Genomic DNA, 27,925 nt, shown 5'->3' with positions numbered 1-27,925 from the left:
ATTTCTCAAAAGACAAAATTCAAAACATCTGTTAAGAAAGAGGCTGGGACCATCAAAACAATAACTGATTCAGGCAAAAATAATTGATGCTACAGGAAGCAGGTGAAAGTTTAAGGCATAATAATGTATTAACATAATCTCAAAGTATCTCTCCATGAGATACTTACAATTACAAAGAATAAAGTAGTAATTTTACAGTGGAGAAATCTGGCAGAGATCACCTATCAAAGCTGACATCTCGAGAAATGAAACTAGCGACAGCTTCTTCGTTGTATACAGTACACAGAGAGCAAGCATGCCTCCCATGGTATTTCCGGCCAAAGTGCTTAACCTGAATTCAGACCACAAAGAAGCATCACACAAACTCAAAGTGAGGGCCATTCTTCAAAATCCCCAGCCTGTACCCTGGAAAACCAGCAGTGTCATGAAAGACAAAGAAAAGCAAATGAACGTAACACGGGCTCTGGGATCCTGGATTTTCCTTTGCCATGAGGGACATTATTGAAAAAAAAATAGTGAACTCTGAATAAATTAGATTAGATAATAGAACTATGTCCATGTCAATTTCCTAATTTTTATAATTGTCTTGTAGTTATATAAGGGAATTTCTTATTTTTAGGCAATACACACCAAAGTTTTTAGGAGTAAAGGTACATCCTGTCTGCAGATTCCTTTTTTAAAGAAGTAATTTTTAATTTTTATTTATTTATTTCTGCTGTGTGGCACCTGGAATTTTAGTTCCTTGACTGGGGATTGGAAGTGTGGAGGGTTAACCACTGGACTGCCAGGGAAGTTCCCAGATTTCTTTTGAGTGGTTCAGAAATAATTAGACATGCACACGTGTGTGTGTGTATAATTATGGAGAGAAAGGAAATACAAATATAGCAAAATATTAATATTTGGAGAATTCCTTGTAATATTCTTGTAACTTTTCCAAAAGTTTGAGCAGAGAGTGGCCAGGTGTTTGCCTGCTCAGCCAAGGGTTAATATATCATTAGGACCCAGCTGGAGTATAGAGGCTCCTATCTCTTACACTTGATCCACTTTTTTCTCACTGAGTTCTCTCTGTCCTATTAAACAATAGATGCCATGTATTCTAGTGGTAGTAAGACTTTTGTCTCTATCTTTCCACTGTTGACAGGGCTGTGAAGTGGTTACAATTATAATCTTTATGTATAAGTAAATAAACTATCATTTAGAAAGCTTAAGTAACTTGATCAAGATCCCAGAGCCAGAAATGGCAGAATGAGTTGAACTCGGGCTCCTCTACCTCCCTCTGCTCATCTGTCTATTCCATAACCAGGAATCATCTGTCTCTCCTATTACAACCCTTTCAATGCAACTCTGTGTGTGTGGGTGGGGGGTGGGGAGGCGGGGGTGGTATTTACCCATCTAAAAGCATCTGTGTGGTCTCTGCCCATGTGAATTTCCAAAACTGATTTACACCAGGATGTGCTACTGCACTTGGCTCAGCATCCCACTACTAAAATCATGTTAAAATCTTGCCCCCAAACCCCTTAAACCATTGAATTTTGGATAGCAAAAATGAAGCAGTGACCTATTCCATTAAGACTGTAGATCTGAGATCCTTTCAGCTCTTTGGCTTGACATGAGCAGTCTCTAACACACTCCGACTCTATTTTGTCAGAAGCCCCTCCTGGCCATGGTAGACAGTGAAGAGACCAGATGCTAACCTCCCCTGGCAGGTCTCCTCCCACTCGCTCCCTCCCTGTTCCAGCTGCCATGATGTGAGGACTGCTCTTCACTCTGAAGTGTAAATGCCTCCAGGAGGACCCAGTTTAAGTCTGTTAACCTCCAGTATTGTTAAGGAGTTAGTGCCCTAATTCAGACTTGCTGTCTGCCAGCTAAGAGATTGAAAAGGACTCAAGACAGCATATTCAAGGGGGAGAAGTAGCCCTTGGGTGGTGCTAGAGGTTTACTTACCCTGGTTTTCTATGCTTTGACATAAAAACCTGGTGAAAAATAAGAATTTAACTAGCAGCGCATAGCAGCAACACAGCAGTACAGCTGCAGAATTGAGTCCAGTCTTCCTCTTATGAGCAGAGAATGCTTCCTTGTGGGAAAGGAGAATGTTTCCTTGTGGAGGAGGAGATACCCTAGGGGTCCTGACCTGACAACTATTGGAAGAAATTTGACCTGGGAGTTGACAGAAACTGGGGAAAAAATGACCATAAAGAGTTTGGAATTTCAGTGAACAAGAAAAACCAGTAGATATAAAAAAGAAAAAGAAGAGGACTTGGTTGTTTGGGATGGTTTAAATGGAACATGGGGTTCCCTGGTGGCTCAGTTGGTAAAGAACCTGCTTGCATTGCAGGAGACCCAGGTTCGATCTTTGGCTCAGGAAGATTCCCTGGAGAGGGGAATGGCAACCCTCTCCAGTATTCTTGCCTGAAGAATTCCGTGGACAGAGAAGCCTGGTGGGCTACAGCCCATGGGGTCACAAGGAATTGGATATAACTGAGTGACTAACACAAAAATGGGACACAGTAGAAAAGAAAGATGCCTCAGATTATTGCCACCTGGCAAGTCTATATTTGTACTGAAATTTCTCCCTGACTCATGAAATATAAGACTTTTCTTTCAAAGAAGGTCAGTTTAGGGATGTGCCAAGTGCTGGCTGGCATAGAAGAATCAGGATGACTCACCTCCCACTGAGCAGTGGGGTTCAGTTTAGAAGAGGGGTAGAAATGGAAGCTAGGAGTGTATTGCATTAGTCTGATTTGCTAGTTTTGTCGAGAAGCACATAGCCACACAACTTTCTTTTGCTGCTTGGGCTGTGAACAAACATGTACAGGATCTCAATGAGTTCCTCCACAAAGGTTTATTTCTCACTCATCCCACGTTTAGGTTGTTGGTCAACCATAGCTTGCCTTCACTTTATGGGTTGAGTTCAGATGTGCTGCATGTGTCTTCTTTCTTCTGAAATGTAGGCTGAAGGCATAGTGCAGTCTAGAACTAGAACACTCTGTTCTTGGGGAAGGGGCAGCAAGAGCAAGAGGGTTGGTATAAACTCATGATGTCTCTTAAAAGGCCCATGATGCTCAGAAGTAAACATTATATTTTTCTGTATATAAAAGCTGGCCAAAGCATATTATATGGGCAAGTCCAAAGTCTGTGAGGTAGGGGTATATACTTTCCTCATAGGCACTACAGGCAAGTCCCATGGTGGGAGGGACACATGATGCCCCTGAAGAGCATGGAATGACTGATGTCTGGATTATGATGATAATGGGCCGTGTAATAGTGACTGGTCCTACTGTCTCAGCCAGTTCTCCTTTTATTGTTAAGTTACACATTTACTTGTATTTATTTATTGTGACAGAAAACATGAGACTTCCAGATCAGAAAACAGACTGATTACCATAGCAATCTCATCATCATTTCCCAGTCTCCCATGGGGTGAAGTGATGAGAGCCAAATATTCCCTGTACATACAGGGGTTTGTGCCGCAGGAGAGAAGCCCTGAAGTTACGACTATCAGGGCTTATACAGGAGCTGAAGGCACATCTGGGTCTCTTCCCCGCTAGAGAGAGTTTGGAATATAAAGAAATCTTCTCTGGGGAGAGGAGGCAGAAGACTCTGGGTTTACAACCTCTGGCACATAAACAGATGTCTCCAAAGGAGATATGACTATATCTTTCCAGAGGTCTCTATCCTTGGAGTGGCCACCAAAAATCCTTTCAGCCTAGGTGCCAGTGCTCTTTGCTCAGAAACATCAGGAACATGAAAATGTTCATAGAGCATTTTCCCTGGCCCTTGTATATTTTAACTTTCTAACTTTTGTTGCTTAGTTTTAGCAGACCTGAGCTTTCAGCGTTGTGGAAGTGAGTCCCCCTTGGTTCACAGTTCTTGGAGGATAAATGGTCCCCCTTTGGCTAATATACTGAGATCAGATCCTAAATCTAACACTCCTTCTCCCTTTCCAGCTGGTTGATGTTACGATGTTTCATATTACATCTGGAAACTTTTTATGTGTTTGAACATCATCATTCTGGAAACAGAACAGTTACTAAAGAAACCATAACTTGGATATTATCATTTGTCTTGCCTCATAAGTCCTTATTACATTACCTTATTATCAAATGATTTATTTACATTTTAGCCCCCAGGACTTTTGAGATGCTATTGTGGAAAAGACAAGAGTTGGCTACACATAGTCAGGTATCTGGGTCAGTGTATGCCCACAGATTTTTTATCTTTAATGGACTACATATTCAAAGAAAAGCTGTTATTGTTTGTTTTTCAATATCTGAGAAATTCTTTAATGTGGAGTCTGATGAGCAAGTAAGGAGGAGCAAGCATGCCTTCTCAGCCTGCAGCTTGTGCTAGACAAACAAGGTTCATTAGAGGCATTATAAATCCAGTGCAGTACAGCCTCTCCAGTAACCTCCAGCCACAGTCCTCATCAAATTCTCACCATCTCCTCTGTCCTCACCCTGTTTATGCTGTCTTTACGTCTTGCCTGGATTCTCATAAGATTTCGCAGTTTCCTCCCTTACCCTCCCTTTGGTGTGTTCTTAAACCAGCACCCAGAGACACGCTGCTCATGGCCAGCCAGGTGGTGTCACTCCCTCCTCAGCTCTTTAGCCACTCCTCACCTCACTCTGTGTGGCTACGAGTCCTTCCACTGAACTAGGAAACTTACCACCAGCTAGCCCTTAATCACATATTCAGCTCTTTCCTGCTATTTTCCCCTCTCTTCTTTTTGCTCTGGCCACATTGTCTTCCTTGCTGTTTCTCTGCAGAGCCAAACACTCTCTACCTCAGGACCTTTCTGTTTCCTTTGCCTGAAATATTCCTTCCCCAGACATCTCACTGGACACTTCCTTGTCTTCCTTCTGTTATTGACTCAAAATCTCTTCATTTTTGAGAAACCCAGTCTAAAATGTCCCTTCCTACCTACATCTTAGCACTTCATTTCTCATTTCTTTCTTCTTAAAATATCCTACTATCTAATATGTATCTTTTTATTGTGTTCTTTTGTTGTTCTCTCCCTCAAACATGAGCTCCACAGCCAGAGCTTGCAGTCTGTGGTTCACTAGCATTTGCCTCATCTCCAGAGCCAACCCCCTGCCAGATCCGTGGTCCAGACCCAAGTGTGGGCCACACCTGTCCCTGCAAGGCCCAGCCACAGCGTGCATGCCTCAGAAGACCTGGGCAAGGATACTGCTCACCTGGAGCTAGGCAGAGCCTTGCCCAAAGGAGTGCAGAGGTCTGTCCCTTGAAAACATTACAGGAAGAGGTGGATCCCATCCCCCAGGCTTCTCCCTGGACAGGGGGCCCCACGGAGAACCACTGCCCCTGCTCAAGCCCTGTTCCTTCAGGGGAAGGGTATTTGAGCCCTCCCTCGAGAGAGGTATGGGTGCAATTCTGCCATCCCTTTTGGTCGACTCCAGACCAGCAAACATATTAATACTTGATAAGACATGATAATAAAACACAATAATACTGTAACCAGACAGAGCCAGTATCAAACTCAAGGTCAGCTGCTCGCCACTCGAAATGCTAATATTTAAGAGAAAAGTATTGGTGGAAAAAGAAAAAGTTGCTTTATCAGGAGACCAGCAACCTGGGAAGATGGTGGACTAATGTCCTAAGACCATCTCCAAGTTACTGGTAAGGAGACAAAGGTTTTAAAGGCCGTGAGAGGGAGGGGCTGAGGGTGCATGATCAGCTTGTGCACCGTTCTCAGATCGGTTGGCATCAAGATGGAATTTCAAACATCGCTCATCTTCTGGTTTCAACCAGTTGGGTCTACATGCTTGCAGTCAGTGATATTCACCTGGCGGGGAATCTGCTTCCTCTAAAAACAACTTAGGAATTTGTATCTTTCAGGGAACTGGGAGTTCAGTAACTCTGCTATGTGGCTGATTGATAGTCTAAATTATTACCAGTTTCCTTGCCCATCAAGGATTTTTTTTTCCCCTACATCTTCACATTTCCTTATCATTAACTTTTGAGTCAGCCTTTTGAGACTGAGGGGAGGTTTGCAAGTCTAAAGCAAAAACCGTTACTTCAAAGGACAGAGACCCAGGGACTTACGTGTGGTTTCAATATCTGAGGATGGGCTATTAGGCTGATAAAAAGATTCTGAAAGACAAGAAAGAGTAGAGGGCCATCATTCTTTAAAAATGCAGAATAGGGAAGGTATCCTTTGGTCTAATCCCATGATAATTTTAGAAACATCTCAAATTCTTAAGAAAGAAAACATGGATACAAACTTTGTGTGACCTACATGAAGGAAGCAATAAATATTAATTTTAAAAATCAAAGAGGGAATTTAATAATAGAGAAACAGATCATGCTCCTGGATGGGATAACTTAATGCAAAAACCTTCTCACATTCATTTGTTAGTTCAATTTAATCCAACCAACAATATCCATGTGATGTTTATGTTCTAGAAAGTAGCAATTGAGTGTTAGTATTGACTTCTGTTGAATGTTGGGTGGGGAGTGTGGCCAGAAGTCCCCAGTGCCTGGCTCTGAATCCTGGCTCTGCACCTTACTCTTTGGGTGATGTTGAGCACATGGCATAACCTGCCCCTGCCTCAGTTTCCTCATTTGTAAAATGTAGACAATACTAACACTGCCTTGTGGGGTCATTGTGAGGACTGAGTGAGTTACTATATGTAAAGTACTTCAAATGATGCCTGGCATGTAGGAAACTATATAAATGTTGTGCGTGCTAAGTCACTTCAGTCATGTCCAACTCTGTGACCCTATGGACTGTGGCCCACCAGGCTTCTCTGTCCATCAGATTCTCCAGGCAAGAATACTGGAGTGGGTTGCCATTTCCTCCTCCAGAGGGTCTTCCGGACCCAGGGATTGAACCCGCGTCTATCACATCTTCTGCATCGGCAGGCAGGTTCTTTACCACTAGCGCCACCTGGGAAGCCCACGATAGCTTTAATAATATCACTGTGTTTTCCAGTGCTGAAGTGACGAATGGTCAGTACATGTTGAGTGACTCTGAGCCTGACTGCTATAGGCACCTCTTTGACTGCTTCAGGGTACAAGCAAACCCCACCTCTCAAAGGCAACTGGTGACAGACTTTGAAAATAGAGGCAGAAATGCAGCTCACCAGCCGTTTTGTTTTTCTTCTGCCACTTGGAGCATGAAAAGCATTGGACAGGACAAAGTCTGTTTGCACACCCGTGATGGGCGAGTTAAATGAGCTATTGAATCCAGAGCAAGCAAGTCCCTAGCTGCTGAGGGCAGAGTTAAGCCCATATGTTTTGCATAATTCTGTCTCATCATCATACTGCTTTTGGTACAAGGAAAATGTTTTGATAGTCTGTCACTAAAATCTGTTTTTAATGAAAACATCCTGGGATCAGCTATTATTCTTATAAGACAGCTTTGTTGTGGAGTCAGTCAAGTATGGAGTTCTATTCTAAGTGTTTCCCCATCATAGACTTCCTACAATGCAGCATAAAGGTCAGGGAAGAGCAGAAGGCCCGAGCTGAGCAGGAGGAACTCACAGCTCTGGGAGGGAGGGGATTGGCGGAGAGAGACCTAGATCTTGGTCATGAACACTAACCCTAGAGGAGGACTGGCCAGGGGCTGCCCCAACCCTGCCCTCACTACCTTGGATATAGGTCTCAGCTTTGCTCCTTATCCTAGCACTGCCCCTCTGCTGCTCAGAGTTGGGGTCTGAGGAATAAGACGCTAGAAGGAGGAGGCTGCACCTCCATTTCTGTTGCCTGGTCATGGAGTTGAAACTGCCCCTAAGATGGACATCTTTGGAAACTGTCTTCCTTAGGACCAGCATGAGCATCAGGTTGGGAAGAAAATGTCAAATGGGAAGTCCTGATACTAATAATGCATTATTAGTAGTAGAAATTTAGTCAGGGGTATGCTGCAGAACTGGAGAAATATATGAATACATGAAAATTTTAAACATATTAAAATAAGATGAGTATTAAGAAAATGAATAGCTCACTGGCAATACCAAGTCCATGCTCTTCAAGTAAAGCCTGAACTGTTTTTCAGAGCCTTTATTTTTTTTTTTTCTTTAATTTAAGAGAGATGATCTCTAAGATAGAGGTGGGGGGACTTCCTTTCAGGACAGTGGTTAAGACTTCTCCTTCCAACACAGGGGATGCAGATTCAGTCCCTGGTCAGAGAGCTAAGGTCACATATAGCTCAGGCCAAAACACCCAAAACAGAAGCAATATTGTAACAAATTCAATAAAGACTTTAAAAATGGTCCACATAAAAGAAGAAAAAAGAATAGAGGGGCCTAAGAAATTGGTATTGTAAGTCATTAATGACTAAAAATGATGTATTGGCTCATTAAAAGATCTCCTCCCAGGGAAACAAATTCTATGATAATATACCCTTAACACTGCATACATGCTAAGTCACATCAGTTGTGTCCGACTCTCTGCGACCCTGTGAACTGTAGCCCACCAGGCTCCTCTGTCCTTAGGATTCCCAGGCAAGAATACTGGAGTGGGTTGCTGTGCCCTCCTCCAGGTAATCTTCCCAACCCAGGAACTGAACCTACATCTCTTATGTCTCTTGCATTGGCAGGCAGGTTCTTTACCACTAGTGCCACCTGGGAAGTTCACCCTTAAGGTTAGTTAGTTAGTTCAGTCACTCAGTCGTGTCAGACTCTGCAGTCCCATGAATTGCAGCACGCCAGGCCTCCCTGTCCATCACCAACTCCCAGAGTTCACTCAACCCATGTCCACTGAGGCGGTGATGCCATCCAGCAATCTCATCCTCTGTCATCCCCTTCTCCTTCTGCCCCCAATCCCTCCCAGCATCAGGGTCTTTTCCAGTGAGTCAACTCTTCGCATGAGGTGGCCAAAGTATTGGAGTTTCAGCTTCAGCATCAGTCCTTCCAATGAACACCCAGGACTGATCTCCTTTAGGATGGACTGGTTGGATCTCCTTGCAGTCCAAGGGGCTCTCAAGAGTCTTCTCTAACACCACAGTTCAAAAGCATCAATTCTTCAGCGCTCAGCTTTCTTCACAGTCCAACTCTCACATCCATACATGACCACAGGAAAAACCATAGCCTTATTTGATAGTAAATCTTACCTCTCCTGAGAATTTAACTGGGATCCAGACAAAGAACTGAAAAAGATGAGCTTGAGAGGAAACAAAACTAGTCAGATGGTTAAAAAAACAGTAGTGCTAATAATGGATTCATGGTCACAAAGTTGGACCCCAAGATTGTCATGCTGCGTGAAGTAAGTCAGGCAGAGAAGGAGAAATATCATATGACATCCCTTATATGTGGAATCTAAAATGGTACAATTGAACTTATTTATGAAACAGAAACAGACTCACAGAGAATGAACTTATGGTTGCCGGGAGAGAAGACTGGGAGGAAGAGATAGGGAGTTTGGGATCGACATGTATACTCTGCTATACTTAATATGGATAACCATCAAGGTCCTGCTGTGTAGCAGGAAACTCTGTTCAGTGTTATGTGGCAGTCTGGATGGGAGGGGAGTTGAGGGGAGAGTGGATACATGTATATGTGTATTTACCATACCAGGTGGCTTCCCTGGTAGCTCAGCTGGTAAAGAATCTGCCTGCAATGCAGGAGACCCTGGTTCGATTCCTGGGTCAGGAAGATCTGCTGGAGAAGGGATAGGCTACCCACTCCAGTATTCTTAGGCTTTCCCGGTGGTTCAGCTGGTAAAGAATCTGTCCACAATGCGGGAGACCTGGGTTCGATACTTAGGTAGGAAAGACCCCTGGAGAAGGGGACACCTACCCACTCCAGTATTCTGGCCTATAGAATTCCATGGACTGTATATTCCATGGAATTGCAAAGAGCTGACACGACTGAGTGACTTTCACTTCACAAAAGAAGGGTATTAGATTTTCTTGAGGGCTTGGGGCTACTGAAATGAAAACTGTAGAGATTTAAATGTCCCTACAACTTGGCATCCCTCTTTAGAATTCAGCGGATCCTAGATGTCAATTATCCATACTGAGGACAACTTAAGATGACTGATAGTCATGATGGTGGGATAATTGTAGTAGCTGAACAGGTTTCTGAGGATATGAGATACATCCACTTAAAGGCAGTGTAAATTCTCTCCCAGTAGTACAAACCTCCTTCGAAGGCCAGCAACTCTGGGTCTCCTTTCCCATGATACCCACCTTCAGGCCAGTGGGACCTGCGGGGACCTCACCACCCAGGAGGTGGCACCTTGGTTAGACTTTGCTCCAACAGCTCCTTAGAACTGAAGAACCCACTGCCAATCAGAATCTCTGGCTTTCTTCAGGGGTGAGATTTTGGGTGACTTTTCATTGTATTATCTGCATGGCTTGGCTTTTTAGACAGCAAATGTACACTCTATAATTCCAAAACTGTTTTAAAATTCTGTCATCTTGTACATTGCTCACTTTTATCCATTCTGCCTCAATAATCTCCACTTATCAAATGCTGGTGGGAATGCAAACTAGTACAGCCACTATGGAGAACAGTGTGGAGATTCCTTAAACAACTGGAAATAGAACTGCCTTATGATCCAGCAATCCCACTGCTGGGCATACACACTGAGGAAACCAGAATTGACAGAGACATGTGTACCCTGATGTTCATTGCAGCACTGTTTATAATAGCCAGGACATGGAAGCAACCTAGATGTCCATCAACAGATGAATGGATAAGAAAGCTGTGGAACATATACACAATTATTACTCAGCCATTAAAAAGAATACATTTGAATCAGTTCTAATGAGGTGGATGAAACTGGAGCCTATTATACAGAGTGAAGTAAGCCAGAAAGAAAAACACCAATACAGTATACTAACACATATATATGGAATTTAGAAAGATGGTAACAATAACCCTGTGTACGAGACAGCAAAAGAGACACTGATGTATAGAACAGTTTTTTGGACTCTGTGGGAGAGGGAGAGGGTGGGATTATTTGGGAGAATGGCATTGAAACATGTATAATATCATATATGGAACGAGTTGTCAGTCCAGGTTCGATGCACGATACTGGTTGCTTGGGGCTGGTGCACTGGGACGACCCAGAGGGATGGTATGGGGAGGGAGGAGGGAGGAGTGTTCAGGATGGGGAATACATGTATACCTGTGGCGGATTCATTTCAATATTAGGCAAAACCAATACAATATTGTAAAGTTTAAATATAAAATAAAAAAAAAAAAAAACAAATGCAGACTGATTGGAAACATGAGAAAAACCAAACTAAATTTATTTTAGCAAACAATAAATCACCTGTGGCTTGAAGGCCAATGTCATGCTTTCTGAATTGGGTTTTTAATCATAGCTCATTGTGATTAGAGCAGGGTTAATATTGGTCCTGGAATATCTTATCTGGCTTATTTGACTTTTAATGATGGTGACTTCTACCCAGGTGGCAGTAGCAGTGACACAGTGTCCCCTCCTTCCCATATTTCACAGTTTTTGCTGCCTTTCAGCCTTGCCATTAGAAGGGCGCTGTTGGAGATATTTTAACAGGGTGCTAGAGTGGATGCACTTCATTGATTATACTAAAGTCTTTGACTGTGTAGATCACAACAAACTGTGGAAAATTCTTAAAGAGATGGGTGTACCACCACCACCTTACCTGTCTCCTGAGAAACCTGTATATGAGTCAAGAAGCAACAGTTAGAACCGGACATGGAACAATGGACTGGTTCAAAATTGGGAAAAGAGTATGACAGAGCTGTATATTGTCATCCTACTTATTTAACTTATATGCAAAGTACATCATGTGAAATGCTAGGTTGAATGAATCACAAGCAGGAATCAAGATTTCCTGGAGAAATATCAACAACCTCGGATATGCAGATTATACCACTCTAAGGGCAGAAAGTGAAGAACTGGACCTCTTGATGAGGGTGAAAGAGGAGAGTGAAAAAAGCTGGCTTGAACCTCAACATTCAAAAATCTAAGATCATGGCATCCATTCCCATCACTTCATGGCAAAGAGAAGGGGAAGAAGTGGAAGCAGTAACAGATTTTATTTTCTTGGACTCCAAAATCACTGCAGGTGGTAGGTAACTGCAGCCATGAAACTAAAAAACACTCCTTGGAAGGAAAGCTATAACAAACCTAGACAGTGTATTAAAAAGCAGAGACATCGCTTTGCTGACAAAGGTCTGTATAGTCAAAGCTATGATTTGTCCAGTAGCCGTGTATGGACGTGAGAGTTGGACCATAAAGAAGGCTGAGCACTGAAGATTTGACACTTTCAAGCTATGGTGCTGAAGAAGACTCTTGAGAGTCCCTTGGACAGCAAGGAGATCAAACCAGTCAATCCTAAAGGAAATTACCATTAATATTCATTGGAAGGACTGATGCTGAAGCTCCAATACTTTGGCCACCTGATGTGAAGAGTTGATTCATTTGCAAAGACCCTGTTGCTGGGAAAGATTGAGGGCAGAAGGTGAAGGGGGCTGCAGAGGATGAGATGGTTCGATAGCATCACCGACTCAATGGACATGAATTTGAGCAAACTCTGGGATATAGTGGAGGACGGAGGAGCCTGGAGTGCTGTAGTCCATGGGGTTGCAAAGAGTCAGGCATGACTTAGCAACTGAACAACAACACATCTACTGAACAGAGTGGATACCAGGAGCTTGGAGAGCTGACACAGGAACCAGTGAAGGAACAGCTTGTCAGACGCTGTCCTTGCTGTGCTGCCCACGCCCTCCTGCTGGGGCTTCTACTGTAGGCACTGGTGCCAGGGTCTTCGGAGTTGTCCTTCTCACTAGACTTTCCTGCAGCCCTGTGCCCTGGGCTCCAAGAGTGTTCTCCATGGGTTTCAGCCCTTGGAGAGCAATAGAAGAAGTGGTTAAAGCTGTCTTTAAATCATGAGTACCTTTGAAGAAAGTATTGTGTAACTTCAGGTTATTTACAAGGTACAACTTTGTTGATCCCTAATACTGTCAACTGTCATTTCTCATGGGGTTTCCTGTGCTTGAATTCTTTGTGCTTATTCCTAGAAAGAGACCCTGTGGATATGTGAAACTTAGACAGCCTGAAAGCGGAGGGTAGGGACATATGTGGTTACTTTCATGTAGACAGATCACTTGGTGCCCCTTTCATTCCTTAATGTCCTTCAGCTCCAGCTTATTCTCATGGAAAAGGATTCTGTCTAGGTCCTCTTTGATAAGGTGGCACAGGATTTGGGGTTCAAGGGATGGATCCTTTTCTGTCTCATTCACTTTGTTTCTAAAGTCTCCACTTCTGCTCACCTCCTTATTTGACAAAGTCAAGTTTTGCAGTTAAACAGTAAATTGTAAGAAAACAATTTATAGTAAACTGTAAAGTGAAATACTCCAGTATCCCCAGGCTAAGTACTAAATACGTAACATCTAATTTGAATGGTCTTTTTTCTTTTTTTGTTCTGCCATCTCTTCTAATGTGTGTGTGTTTGATTAATTGGACCAGAATTTGGCTTAGGGCAGATGCAACAAAAGGCTCCTTTTACATCTTCTAAAGCCTAGACTGTGAGTTCAAGGGCATAGACAGTCCCCGATCATTTGTTCATTCATTTGTCCAATTCTCATTACATGTAGAGAACACTGCTTGTACTGCCCCAGCCCTGAGAAAACTGGATCAACTCTGCAATACACTCATTATACAAATGATGTACCTAGTTCTTTTAAATTATTTTCAAAACTACTAAAATAAATACAGAGTTCTGTTCCAGCAGCATCTGTTCTGGCTAGAGGTGGGCGGGGGGTGGTCCCAGAGTGAGCCAAAACTAAAGGTGGAGAACAAAGGGCTGAGGGAAGCATATTTTAGACGAGGGAACATCATATGCAGCTTCCAGGAAAGGAAAAGGGAGTGCCTTGGAAGGCTGTGAAACTCCCTGAGTGGCCAGCAGGAGTGGGGATATCATTTGTGGTGGGGAGAGAGGCAGGGCCAGATCCATTTGGCCTATTTGTCTGAAGAAGTCTCAAACTGGTATTTAGAACTTTAGCCTAAAAGAAGTGTGAGGTCACTAAAGCAAGAAAGTAATACAACTGGTCAGATGTTCCCTTTTTGAGAAGCTTTCTGCCTGTTGTAGAGCAGGTCTTTAAGGTAAGGATGGAGACCAGTTAGGATCAACTGAGATTCAGGAGGAAAGAGAGGCTTGCACCATGATGGAAGAGGTGGAAATGGTGAGAAATAGATATCTAGAACAGCTAAGAGGAACGAGTGAATGAGTTGGTCACTTGGTTGGATGCAGAGGATGGGCTTGGGGAGAAAAAGAACCAGAGATGGATATCCAAGTTCCCCCATGGGAGATCTTGTGGATGAGGAAGACTTACAGAGTCAGGGCTGAGGATAAATAACTCCTTTGCACTGTGTTTGGGGGCTTCTGAGAAATTCCAGTGAATGCTAGGTTTGAACTTCAGATGAGAGTGCTAAGCTGTCAAAGAAATGTGGATGTTGTCAGTTTTCAGAGAGTAATAAAGTCCTTCAGTTGGAATATGAGCCCTCATGTAACTATAGGAGAGTCTGGGGACCTCCAACATGGGAAAGCCTGCAGATGGAACTGAGCTGGGTCAGCCTGAGGAGTGGTCATGTCCAGGACAGGGGCCTTGCTCCTGCAGAGCCGAGGAGCACTCAGCCTGAGCTTGGCACAGAACAGGATCTTAGGACATGGAGGCTGAACTCTCTTTCCTATTCACATCTGCTTGGACCAGGGATGGGAAGATAATCCATGCACCCAGAGTGAAAACTTCCGACTCGCTTCTTGCATGAATACATTTGTCAGCAACACCAGGTTTCACTAGGATTTTGGAAAGCTGACATCCCATACTGCTTTCTTCTGAAATAAGACCATACCGGTTACTCTCACCACAACTTTCCCTTCAGAGGAAGATAAGTGTAGAAAATGAGGATGAAAAACTAGTGAACCAAAGTGATAGCCAGATTAAGAAGACCCTCATAGAATATCGCCCACAGTTTTCCTGGCATCTCTCTCTTCAAATTCTAATTGTTGACGTGGTTTTTCTATTTAAAGCGGTGATGGTGTGGTGCCTGGCTACCATTTGGGGTGATACACTGCAAGGGAATAGGGCTTCCTCTTGAGTCTTTCACATCTGAGTAAATGTCAGCAGTTTAACTATAGATCTGGTTGCTTTGTGGTTGCAAGGATTTTACAAGTGGAGCATATCTGAGGATGCTTGTAAATAGTTTTCTCAGATAGCTGGGGGGGAACAGAACTCTCCCTCCCTGTAGGGCTCCCACACCAAATCTTTGTTTCCTGAAAGATTCTCACCCCTTAAACTTTAAAAATCCAGCATAAAATAATGCTGCTTGCTGTTAATTGGTCCATTTTTTTTTCTCCAAAATGAGTATAAGCCAGGACTTGCCTGGCATCCCAGTGGTTAAGATTTCACCTTTCAATGCAAGGGATATGGGTTCAATTCCTGGTCAAGGAGCTAAGATCCCACAGGTGTTGCAGACAAAAACCTAAAATGTTAAAAAGAAGCAATATTGGAACGAATTAAATAAAGACTTTAAAAAAATAGCCCACATAAAAAAAACTTTTAAAAAATGAGTATGAGCCTCATGTAATCTTTCCTTGTATGTGTCAGTTGCCCAAACCAGGTCTCTTGGTGGGGATGGGGCACAACATTCTTCATGGGGGGAATGTCACTGACTTTGTTTGCTTGGGATACACGCTGAGTTAACCTCGTTGGACTTTCCCCAGGAATTGATGCGCATACACGTGGTGGGTCATTATGCTGCTGCACCTGTGTAGTGTGAAGGTCAGTGTGTTTTTCTGATTATAAGAACCCATCCATGTCATTCCATTATAAACCACTCCACTCATAATGGAATGTGCCTCAGCCCGGAGCCCTTTGTGGTTGCCCCAGCCCAGGAATTCTCTCCAGTGCAGCCCTGACATTTGAGATCCATCACCCACCCCTCCCCCACTGCCTGCATCTCCCCCTCACCCCAAATTTGACTGTGCTCCATTTTGAGATGATGTTCTTTGCATGTTGCGTTCTTCTTGTGTGATGTGAATGTACGGTTGTCACAAGTGAATTTGTACCTGGAAGCGAACACTCTCTGACGCTCCTTCTGGAATGACAGCTCGGAGCTCTGCTGGGGTGTGGGTGAATACTTTGCAGTTGATACGGGCATGGAGAAGCACGCCTAGAGATCAGAGCAACGATTTCTCCTGCTGATTCTGAGTGGAACCAGCCACTGGGAGGTTACCAGCTCATTGCAGTGGGCCTCAAGCAGCTGGTGGCTCTCCCAGAGGATCCTTCTTCCAGATCCCCTCAAACTTCCCTCTAAGTCCTCTGCTGCTAGGATTGCACAGTTTTACGACTTGTGGGCGCAGCCCTGGCTTGTAAAAATCACAGCTCATATTTACTTATTTGCACATATGCACGGTGCATCAGTGTTTGTGTTGCACACTTTTCTTGCGTCAGTTCCTCTCCACTCACGACAATCTGAAGAGGTAGATATGACCATTGATGTACTAGAGAACTGGGCCAAAGAGGGCTCAGTCAGTGCTCTAACTCTCCCAGTGGGTAAGTGAGGAGCAGGGATTCAAACGCATCCAGGCTTTCTGAGCTAGCATCCTTGTCCATGGGCCCTGGTGCTGCCCTGGGAGCATGCACTCAGCCAATCTTGAAATGAGGCTTTTGTTTACAAATAATAAAAGTTACATCTGCGCAGTGCCTCACAAATGTACTAAGCATATTCAAGTGCAGATTCAACTAATCCCTGAAATAACCGTTCAGCGAGGATAAGAATGCATGGGGATGTTCCTTAAGTGTCCCGGTGGTGCCCAGCCTGTAGCAGGATGAGCAGGCCTCAAGCTCAGCCCTTCTCTTCCATCTCACCCCAGGGCACCACTTCCAGAGCACCCAGAGGGGTGCTTTCTTAATGAGTGAGTTTTGAGGAATGCATTTAGAGAATGAGCATTTTGTGTATTATATTCAGGAAGAATTAAATTGGGACCTAGTTGTGTGCTGCTAAATGTCCAGGGACAGTCAGAGTGTGGTGACTTTAAATGTCCTTTTCTTATGGCACATCCCAGTCTGTTGTGCTGTCAGAGTTGGTTTCTCGAAGTTCACCCGGTTACTCCCACCCCTAGTCTTCCCCATTTGGGGAACACTTGACTTTTGCTAAAAGAACATTTTTCCCAATGCATGGCACTCTCATCTGCTTATACCCTGCTGGGACTTCTGAATTTTCTCTTTGGATGTAAAGATATACTGAGAAGCCTTTTAAAAATATCAAGTAGTTCCTTTGGGTGCATTTAACATTTTGGTAGAATGTCCCCCCTTTTCTCTTTCCAAGACTAACATCCTTGCAAAGTGGGGACTTCCCCGTCCCAGGGAATCTCAGCTCCTCTGCATTTTCAGATACAAACTGTTCCTTGAAATAAAACTCTCTGAATCTAGTAGCACAGTTAAGTGGGCACACACATCATCTCAGGGGATTTTATTCAGTGATCCAGGAAACACAACAGTTGAGCATCCTCCCCTGACATTTATGTGAGTGAGCACTCCCTGATTAACAAGGAAGAGAAGACAGTGATCACAGCTGATTCTCCCAAAGGACATAGTTTATGAAATGCAATCATAACCACAACCTCTTGCATGACAATGACATTGGAAACCCGAGGGGACAGAATCAGCTGCTTTATTCCCAGTTTCCATTGCAAGTCACTGTAAAACTTCCTGTCCCCAACTCTGTAGGATAAAGGAAATCTTCTGGCCCTATAACTTTTGCCTTTTTTGATTAAATCTTCAAAATAAAAAATGATCCCAAGGTTTTCTACACCTTCCTAATATGTTCCAAGAAGATCTACCATGTTGCAAAATGAGTGTGCAGCATTACTAGCTGTTAAAAAGGTATAATAGGCACCCCTGGCTGAGAACTGCTACAACTGGTGGGAACTAAGTGTTTATGAACAAGACAATGGAGAAGGAATCTACAAGGCAGATCATTATGCTACAAAGAGGGTCTTCTTGCTCAAAGATAAGTTTCCTGAAACCTCTCAAAGCTCCATTTTGGAAAAACAAACAAACCTTATGGCTTGTGTGTTACAATGATTAGCATCTGAGGACATAGACGCTGATTGTTCATGAGAAAAGTAAAGCCTGGAAGAGAAGAGGAAGAAGAATCAGGCCGGGACTGCAGCCTGACAGTCTCTTCCAGACCAGAGCTCTCAGGAGCAATGCCTGCCTGTTTTGAAACACTCATATTGGGTGGGGTTAGCCAGGCCTTGGTAGCCTCATGTCGCTCAGAGCACCCTCAGAAGACCACATCTCAAAGGCTGAGGTGGACCTGAAGGAGTTGGGGGTTGTTAGCTGATGCCCTCCTGGAAGCTGGGCAGTGGAGTCCTTTCTTAAAGGGCTCTCTGAGAAGCTCATCTGCCACACCCTCCAGGGACTTCAGAAAATCAGTTTTTCTGGGCTTTTCAGAATTTGATCAGAAGCAGCTGGAGACAGGGAGACAGTGCTAAGATGTGATCCTTTGCCAGAATTCACAGTCTAATGTAGTGGGAGGGAGGGGAGTGGAAGAAAGAGAGCAAACTCTGGCTTATTAGGTTTCTCTCTGGGTCAGGGTGTGTGCTAGGTGAAGAGATTTAGAAGAATAGGCCTTTAAGATTCCAGGAATCTCAAAACTTCTCACACAGAAAGTGAGGCCCAGAGAGACTGTGCCCAGGATCTCCCAGAGATGGCAGGGCCCCAGGATGCCCAGGACTCAGCTCCACTCAGCTTCCTGTCTGTTCCTGACCCAACACCCCGTAGACCCAAGTCTGCTCACAACTTCTGTTAAGTTATGGAGTGTTCCTGGTCTGTTGCTTCTTCTTGACCCCAGACTATATGATAAAGGAATGCTATGGCTCCCTGACATTTTGTGTTCTTGTTATATATTTCAAACTGAAAGTGATCCCAAGACTTCCTGGACCTTATCCTACCCCTTTGTGTCCACGCAGGGTGAGCTCCATGTCTAGAATGAATTAGAAAACCAAGGTGTGAATCCTTGGGTGTCTGAAGCGCACAGCTGGCTCTCCTTAACTTCCACTATAGCTCTGTCTGGCTTTTCAGTTACAGTGTCATCCAGGCATAAATGGAAAATGTCATCAGAAGCCTCAGTTCCACCCTACAATTTGTCATCTTGACACCAATAGAAAGTCGGGATACCATTAATTCTCTACACTTATTGATTTGGAAACTCAATTAAAAAGCTGACTGCTATCCTCTTCCTCCTCCTCTGATTCTCTTCTTTCCCCTCTTCCTCTCGCTCCTCCTCCCCTCTCCCTCCTCTCCTCTTTACTCTCCTTCTTCTCCCCCACCAAATAGTCTTCGGTTTCTAGAGTCCTAAGCCACAGTACTGCAGTGACTACTGTAGCTAAATCTCCCTGCATATGAAGCCACAAGCTTTCGACTTTACCAAGTTAGGGACCACCATGGTCTCCCCTCTAGCCTTTCTCCAGTCACTGCCTTAACTCAGTCCTCCTGGACTCGGAGAGAGAAATACTGTGATCCACATTGCTAACGGGTGAGCTGAGTCATGCCCTTGGCAGAGTCAAGGAACTATGTCAAGGAGACCAGTAGTCTTGAGTGAGTCTGGAAGGGGTCTGACCTGACAAGGGATGTCTTCTTCAGGGTCTGCTTGCCTCTGCCCAACAGGTGATGGGTGCTCCCCTAACCTTGAACTAGGATTATCTGGGGTGCTTTGGGTCTGCCTGAACCTGAGGGGAGAGCTCTGCCACCAGTATTTTCTCATTAGAAAGCAGCAGCCTCAGCACAGAGATAAGACTGCCCTGCTGACTTGCTCACAACCTGCCCCAATGATAGTTCTGAGCGTCATCCTGATGCAGCAGCCCCGGAGGACCAGGCCACGCAGGCTCAGCCGTTTCTGTTAACTACCCCCAGCAGGACCGGAGCTGCAAGCCCAGAGCAAGGCTGGGACAGTGAACAACTTCTCCATCTGCTCTGTAGAAGGTGTCTTGTTTTGAATACATAATCTGTCCTGTTCTTTCAAAGTAAGTGCTTTTATAAAAGGTCTGGACTGTCCTTTAAACATCTTTCTTTTTTTTTCTCACTTAACAGGAAATGTATTTCTATCCTTTTGTGGACTTAACTTTAGGAAGGGAGCTTGGTAGAGGGAGAATGCTTTTGTGTGAAATTCAAAGATTGGTTTAAACTAGGGCATGCACATGGCATAGCTATTTTGCGCAGACAGCAGGTGGCAAAAACATGCATGTGTGGCTAGCTGTTTGGAGCTTTGCTTATTTGAAGTAGTGTATGATAAGTGGTTTTGTTTGAGCAAAGGAGTACCAGCTTTATTTGCAGCCACAGAGGAGATGCCCTTCTTGCTGGGTAGTGCTAGATTTAGAGCCAGAATTTTCTTTTTCAGCAAGAACTAGAAGTTCCCCAGCGTTGCTTTTTATCCCCTCATGCCCATTTGTGTGCAGAATTCTTAGAGAACGCAGCATTCCTAATGTCCTGCTACACTCTCCGTACAGCACCGTGTGTCAGCAGATATGGGTCCTGGGTCTGTTTACTCAGCTCTGCTTTCTAAATGAAAGTTCTTGTTTTACATGGCTTCAGACAAGAAGTCAGGATTTTCATGATCACAGTTAAACACATGAGTGGATGTGTATTTGCCTTTCTCTCTTGCAGATTTTTTTTTAGCAAAGTAGAAGCAGGATTTAGGATTTATTTTATTCTCCTTCAAATTTTTGGATAGGAATTATCCTGAGTTACCCAAAGCAACCTCGAGAACCCCTAGAAATTGGACATCAGACTCTGGCATAAGGGCCCTATAACACAAGCTCCTCCTGGCTTTGATGTTTCAGATCAAGGCATGGATCAGTCATTTATTATTCACTGGGCACCTATTAATTATGCACCTGCTATGAACCAGATAACGGCCGATGTGTGGGAGAGACAACCAAGAGAAGACGGATGAGCCCCTGCCCTCATGAAGAATTCATTCTGGTTGAGGGGAGGGGCTTGTCAGAAGGTGAACATCACAAATAAGTTTATAACATGTTGTCAGGAATGGAGAGGGGCTAAGAAGAAAGAGAGCAGGGTAAGCATGTGTGGGGAAGAGAGAGCCTGGAAACACCATGTTCACCTTCTCTGCTGCTGCATCCCACTTCTGGGTTCAGTCTCTGAAAACCCATGCTGTTTCTGAACTTGTGTAAAAATACAGTCCCATGGTTACTACCACCTCTACACACCCTAAAGACATTTTATTTAGCTGCCAGTGGCTTTTGTTGGATATGATCTTGTTGATGACCTGTAAGAAAAAAAAATAGGCAATTTTACAGAAAAATTGGTTTCTTTTGGGAAAAAAAGCAAAAGTTCTTGCAGCCCTGAGCTCCAGTTCTGCTTGGCAGTAGGTGGCAAGAACTGAATGTGGTCTCTGTTAGGACCTTCTGATTGTCATTGTTCCCACTTAGCTCACCTCCTACTGGCCTCTAAAGGCAGCCATGGTTCCAGCCTATTTTGGTGCCAGCCCTTCAGAAGTTCAGAGCAGTGATGTTTCCTGTATCAGAACCCTTCCTAACTAGATGGGCCCATGGAGCTTTCTCCTCCTTCCTTCCCCTTCAATCACTTTAGGTAGGCTCAATGCTTTCTGCTAGCTACAAGGGGCTGTCAAGGTGCTACCAAACTTTCACAGTTCCAGGCTAAGTTGGAGAAGCCATCTAGTTGAAGAATGAACCCTGTCCTTTTGCAGTCCCAGATTGCTTTCACATGACCCAGAAGAGCAGGAGACTCAATGCAGTTCACAACACCTAGTATATTTTCATTCTGGATAGTTACAGGTTCTAAATAACTCAGATGTTCTTAGAGTTATAGTTTCATTACAGTTCCACCTAATTAAAATGAAAGCCCATTCTCTGGTTATTTCATCCTTTGTCCCTTAGACAAATCCATCAACCAAATCTTCCCCTGACATGAAGAACAAAATGTATTAGCCAAAGCACATGTTCCAATTACTGTTTATTTCATTTCTGTTTGACTTTTCATAGTACCATGCCATTCATCACCTGACAGGTAGGGGTGTGACCACAATGATTGCAAGAGGCGGTGTCCCCTGAGCTAGACAGGGCACGTGCCATGGGATCCTTGGCTCATGGGATCCTCCCGAGAAACTCAATGTTCAGCAGCACCCTTCTCCTGTCCCAGCTGGTCAATCAGTGTTGACCTAGAATTCACTCACTCACACAGAATATTTCCAAATGTATGTAACTATCATAACCATATGTTTGTAAGCCCTCTAATCAGTGTTTAAATTTACTTAAACAAATAACCTTTCCCTACTCCATAATAGATAATAGAGCTTTACTGGGCCATGCCTTCCATCTGTTCTTTTTCTCCTGTCAGAAGGATACCTCTGACTGTCCTCTGCAATTTTTTGTCCCACCCAATATTCCCATTGCTAGGGGGCAGTCTGATCCTCATTCATCAGGGCTGTGCTCATTCTTCTGAAGGTGGATCTCCTCATGGCCATTCTATGGCTACAGTTGCCTAGGATCCCCAGCAGCTTTAGCATCAGCTGGGAGCTTAGAAATGTATACTGTCAAGCCCACTCCAGAAATGCTAAATTAATATATGCTTTTTAATAAGATTGCTGGGAAATTCACATAGACCTTCAAGTAGATAAAGCATATACTTTCACCACAGCCATTGGCTCTATCCACTTTGACTAACAGCCTCTTGCAAGAAAAACTCCTTCAACCCTGAATGGATATTCTCTGATCACTGGTTGTGAGTTCCCCAGTCAAACACAGACCCTCACATTTTGTGATCTTAATTTTTGGTAGTTATTATATTCAGGTAAATGCCACCATATCATTAACAGTTGGCCATGGTATAAAGTATCCTTGGGAACTAAGTCATTCATCTGAAACATCTAAATGGTCATTAAGGGAAAAGTAATCTTGCAGTATAGTTTAACAGTGGAGGTAGGATGTGGAAAATCCAATTAAAGTCATTAAAAGACAGCTGTTAAATTAAATAGATTGTTATTTCCAGGCAGGCAAGACAGAAAAGTGGTTAAGCACTGACACGGGAATCAGGGACCAGCCTGGTTAGGGTCCGGCTTTGCTCCCAGCTTTGTGACCTTGGAGACGTTACTCAGCTCAGTCATTCACAAATCCACCTGCTCAAAATAACCATCTGTAGAGCTTGGAAATAAATTCACAACTGCTCTGGATCCATCAATAGAGTCTCTGCTTTAGGTTTTTTGTAAGACCGAAGCATCTGCATTTTTTAAAAACCCTCAGGTTATTTTGATATCTGAATGAGTTTGGGAACCAGTAGCAGCTTTATGGAGCTTCTAACTGAAACCATTAGGTAGCATTCCAGGGAGCTCTGAAGAGCTCCAGTCCTTTATGTCTGAAAGACTTTAGTGAGAAACAAAGTGATAAGTGATTTATTAGAATAGGATGCTTGTGAGGCCTACAAGTAGGTGGGCAAGAAGGTGCCATGCCCTGAGAACTTACTGGGCTACAGTTTGATAATCAAAGGAAAAGTGGGGAGGGGGAGAATACCTGTATCATTCTTGAGTGGATGTCATGCTTTCATCATTGACTTCTCCTCCAGGTTGGACAGTGGAGTTTTTTTGTCCCTACATGGACAGGATAGGTCCACAAATTATTGTTTTTTTATATGTGCAGAGAGCATGTCCTAACTTACTGGGTTCACTATGCAGGATATGGGCCTCGTGCCACCACTGTTCTATTGTTTTGGAGCACGCCTCGTGCTTCCATTGCATGGTTTTGTTGCTAAGCAAGCCTGTTTGGTTTTGTGGTTAAGCAAACCTTGTTTGAGTAATCATTAACTTACAGGGGTCTCTCATATCTTTTCTACTTACAATCTGCTAGTGGGATTAACTATTTAATCACCTACTTTGTCCCTTTACTCTGTCCCTATCATAACCCCTTTGTTCTCAAATGAGGATAACAATGGAGCAGTCTTGTGGATTTAATGGTAACATGAAGGGCAAGGTCCTGTCTCATGCCTGAGACAGTAGTTGCTCAACATCAACAGTGATGACAACAAGGATGATGGTGATGCTGATGGTAATGAAGGCAGTGGTGGTAACAGGGATGATGATAATGATGCAGGCTCCATTTACACATCAATTGGTATACACAAACCTACGTTCTTTATTAGCTTTAATTTAGAATGGGCCTCTGTATAAAGTGAAAGTGGAAATGAAAGTCACTCAGTCGTGTCCAACTCTTTGTGACCCCATGGACTATACAGTCCATGGAATTCTCCAAGCCAGAATACTGGAGTGGGTAGACTTTCCCTTCTCCAGGGGATCTTCCCAACCCAGGAATCGAACCTGGGTCTCTTGCATTGCAAGTGGATTCTTTACCAGCTGAGCTACCAGGGAAGCCAGGCCTCTGTATAGAGGCCTATGAACATAAATTGCCAGATTAAGTATGATTATTTTATTATGACTGCTGGTAGTTCTGCATCAAGCTTTACTCCACACTTACAATAACACTGTTTTCTATTCGTTTATTACTTTCAATTTTCCAAGTGCTTTAAAATCCACAACATTCCCTCCAATCTTAAGAGGTGGACAGAGCTATCACAGGAAATTGCCTTCATTTGATAACTGAGGAAGCAGACTGAGAGAAGCAAGGGACTTCCTTAGAGCTGCCCCCTGAGCAACCTGGAGGAGGGCTCAAGTCTTTGCGCCCAGGATCTATGTAGAAAAACTTCTGTCTTTCAACCAAAAGCTCATATTAAGGGGGAGTTTCCCGGAAAATCTTGATTGACTATTAATAAGTCTCCACAGGTTAGATTAACAATTGTCCGGGAAATATCTTTGTTTCCTGAGTCAGTCTCAAATTTCATCTTATCTTCAGGTCTTTTCAAACCTGAGGAGACCAGTCACAGAGGATCCTTCTTGCACAGGAAAATCAATGACCACTCAGGGTAAAATAGTATAGTGAAGTAAAATAGCATAAGTGAAGGATAACACAATTTAGGTATTTGTTAGAAGTATGACATGGTCTACCAATCTTATATTGTAGCACATGTATCTGCACCTTTTCATGAATTCTCTCATGCACTCTCACTGGAAAGTTGTGTCAAAGAGTTCAACAGAATATACTAGAAAGCACACATATCAGCATTAAGTCAGGATACGATCTGCTGACATCATATTCACAGGAACTCAGTAAAAACTTCCTTGCCTTCCCCATTTTCTTCAGCAAAGGTTCAGACCTCCAGCTACCTTGGAACATGCTGTGTGAAAGTGTGCGAGGAGCCAGTTCCCTGTCAGCTCTACTTCCATTAAATCATCATTTCTCTCCTCCTTGACACTGGCCCTCCCTCCACCAGAAACAGTCACTCTCTACTTCCTTGAAAACCACAGAACCAATTGTAACTGTTAGCTGTTTAAATTTGTCTCCATCAAAGTCACTTATACCCCTAAGACCCTGAGGTGTTACTAAAATGAGGGTACTGAGTTACTTTCTCTGGGACCACTTTCCTCAGTGGGCTACCCTATATCATCTCTGTGCACTCCATTCAGTAACCCACTCCCTTCTTCTTTATTGCAGACATGTATGGAAAAGTTCGATTACAAGTCAAGAATGGGAAACACAATGTCCTAGGGAATCAATACAATGAATTAACAATTAGAATCCCAGCTCTATATTATTAAAAATTAGGGCATCTGAAAGCGGAATGTGTGCCCAATGGGATCCAAGTTGCTAACCCATTTGTTTTGATTCCTCATCTGGAATCATCAGTTCAGTTCAGTTCGGTCGCTCAGTCATGTCCAACTCTCTGCGACCCCATGAATCGCAGCACGCCAGGCCTCCCTGCCCATCGCCAACTCCCAGAGTTCACCCAGACTCATGTGCATCGAGTCGGTGATGCCATCCAGCCATCTCATCCTCTGCCATCCCCTTCTCCTCCTGCCCCAAATCCCTCCCAGCCTCAGGGTCTTTTCCAATGAGTCAACTCTTCGCATGATGTGGCCAAAGTATTTCAGTTTCAGCCTCAGCATCAGTCCTTCCAATAAACACCCAGGACTGGTCTCCTTTAGGATGGACTGGTAGGATCTCCTTGCAGTCCAAGGGACTCTCAAGAGTCTTCTCCAGCACCACAGTTCAAAAGCATCAATTCTTTGGCACTCAGGTTTCTTCACAGTCCAACTCTCACATCCATACATGACCACTGGAAAAACCATAGCCTTGACTAGATGGACCTTTGTTGGCAAAGTAATATCTCTGCTTTTGAATATGCTATCTAGGTTGGTCATAACTTTCCTTCCAAGGAGTAAGCATCTTTTAATTTCATGGCTGCAATCACCATCTGCAATGATTTTGGAGCCCCCCAAAATAAAGTCTGACACTGTTTCCCCATCTATTTGCCATGAAGAGATGGGACCAGATGCCATGATCTTACTTTGCTGAATGTTGAGCTTTAAGCCAACTTTTTCACTCTCCTCTTTCACTTTCAAAAAGAGGCTTTTTACTTCCTCTTCACTTTCGGCCATAAGGGTGGTGTCATCTGCATATCTGAGGTTATTGATATTTCTCCCGGCAATCTTGATTCCAGCTTTTGCTTCTTCCAGTCCAGCGTTTCTCATGATGTACTCTGCAATAAGCAAGGTGACAATATACAGCCTTGACGTACTCCTTTCCCTATTTGGAACCAGTCTGTTGTCCCATGTCCACTTCTAACTGTTGCTTCCTGACCTGCATATAGGTTTCTCAAGAGGCAGATCAGGTGGTCTGGTATTCCCATCTCTTTCAGAATTTTCCACAGTTTATTGTGATACACACAGTCAAAGGCTTTGGTATAGTCAATAAAGCAGAAATAGATGTTTTTCTGGAACTCTCTTGCCTTTTCAATGATCCAGCAGATGTTGGCAATTTGATCTCTGGTTCCTCTGCTTTTTCTAAAACCAGCTTGAACATCTGGATGTTCATGGTTCACGTATTGCTGATGCATGGCTTGGAGAATTTTGAGTATAGCTTTATTAGCATGTGAGATGAGTGCAATTGTGTGGTAGTTTGAGCATTCTTTGGGATTGCCTTTCTTTGGGATTGGAATGAAAACTGATCTTTTCCAGTCCTGTGGCCACTGCTGAGTTTTCCAAATTTGCTAGCATATTGAGTGCAGCACTTTCACAGCATCATCTTTCAGGATTTGAAATTCCATCACCTCCACTAGCTTTGTTCATAGTGATGCTTTCTAAGGGCCGCTTGACTTCACATTCCAGGATGTCTGGCTCTAGGTCAGTGATCACACCATCATGATTATCTGAGTCATGAAAATCTTTTTGTTTAGTTCTTCTGTGTATCCTTGCCACCTCTTCTTAATATCTTCTGCTTCTGTTAGGTCCATACCATTTCTGTTCTTTATCGAGCCCATCTTCACATGAGATGTTCCCTTGTTATCTCTAATTTTCTTGAAGAGGTCTCTAGTCTTTCCCATTCTGTTGTTTTGCTCTATTTCTTTGCACTGATCACTGAGGAAGGCTTTCTTATCTCTCCTTGTTATTCTTTGGAACTCTGCATTCAAATGGGAATATCTTTCCTTTTCTTGTTTGCTTTTCACTTCTCTTCTTTTCACAGCTATTTGTAAGGCCTCCTCAGACAGCCATTTTGCGTTTTTGCATTTCTTTTCCATGGGGATGGTCTTGATCCCTGTCTCCTGTACAATGTCACGAACCTCCGTCCATAGTTCATCAGGCCATCTATCAGATCTAGCCCCTTAAATCTATTTCTCACTTCCACTGTATAAGGGATTTGATTTAGGTCATACCTGAATGGTCTAGTGGTTTTCCCTACTTTCTTCAATTTAAGTCTGCATTTGACAATAAGGAGTTCATAATCTGAGCCACAGTCAGCTCCCAGTCTTGTTTTTGCTGACTATATAGAGCTTCTCCATCTTTGGCTGAAAATAATATAATCAATCTGATTTCAATGTTGACC

The 27,925-nt window shown here is 43.5% G+C and overlaps 1 protein-coding gene across 3 annotated transcripts in view; it reads left to right on the top strand.

Annotated features, from left to right (window-relative positions):
• The window catches only part of HECW1 (HECT, C2 and WW domain containing E3 ubiquitin protein ligase 1), a 481,612-nt gene that overhangs the window by 138,410 nt on the left and 315,277 nt on the right, over positions 1 to 27,925 (top strand). Inside the window, exon 1 of one of the 3 annotated variants that reach the window (XM_061414478.1) lies at positions 8,712 to 15,734. The exons of the other annotated variants lie outside the window; for them this stretch is intronic. Within the exon in view, the coding sequence (XP_061270462.1) occupies positions 15,708 to 15,734 (27 nt within the window). The 5' untranslated portion in view covers positions 8,712 to 15,707. Of the gene's footprint in view, positions 1 to 8,711; positions 15,735 to 27,925 lie in introns of those variants that run through there. 3 annotated transcript variants of the gene reach the window in all.

The sequence above is a fragment of the Bos javanicus genome, chromosome 4 (genome assembly GCF_032452875.1).
Source record: "Bos javanicus breed banteng chromosome 4, ARS-OSU_banteng_1.0, whole genome shotgun sequence".
Taxonomy (NCBI): Eukaryota; Metazoa; Chordata; class Mammalia; order Artiodactyla; family Bovidae; genus Bos; species Bos javanicus.
This window is presented reverse-complemented; position numbering and strand designations above follow the sequence as displayed.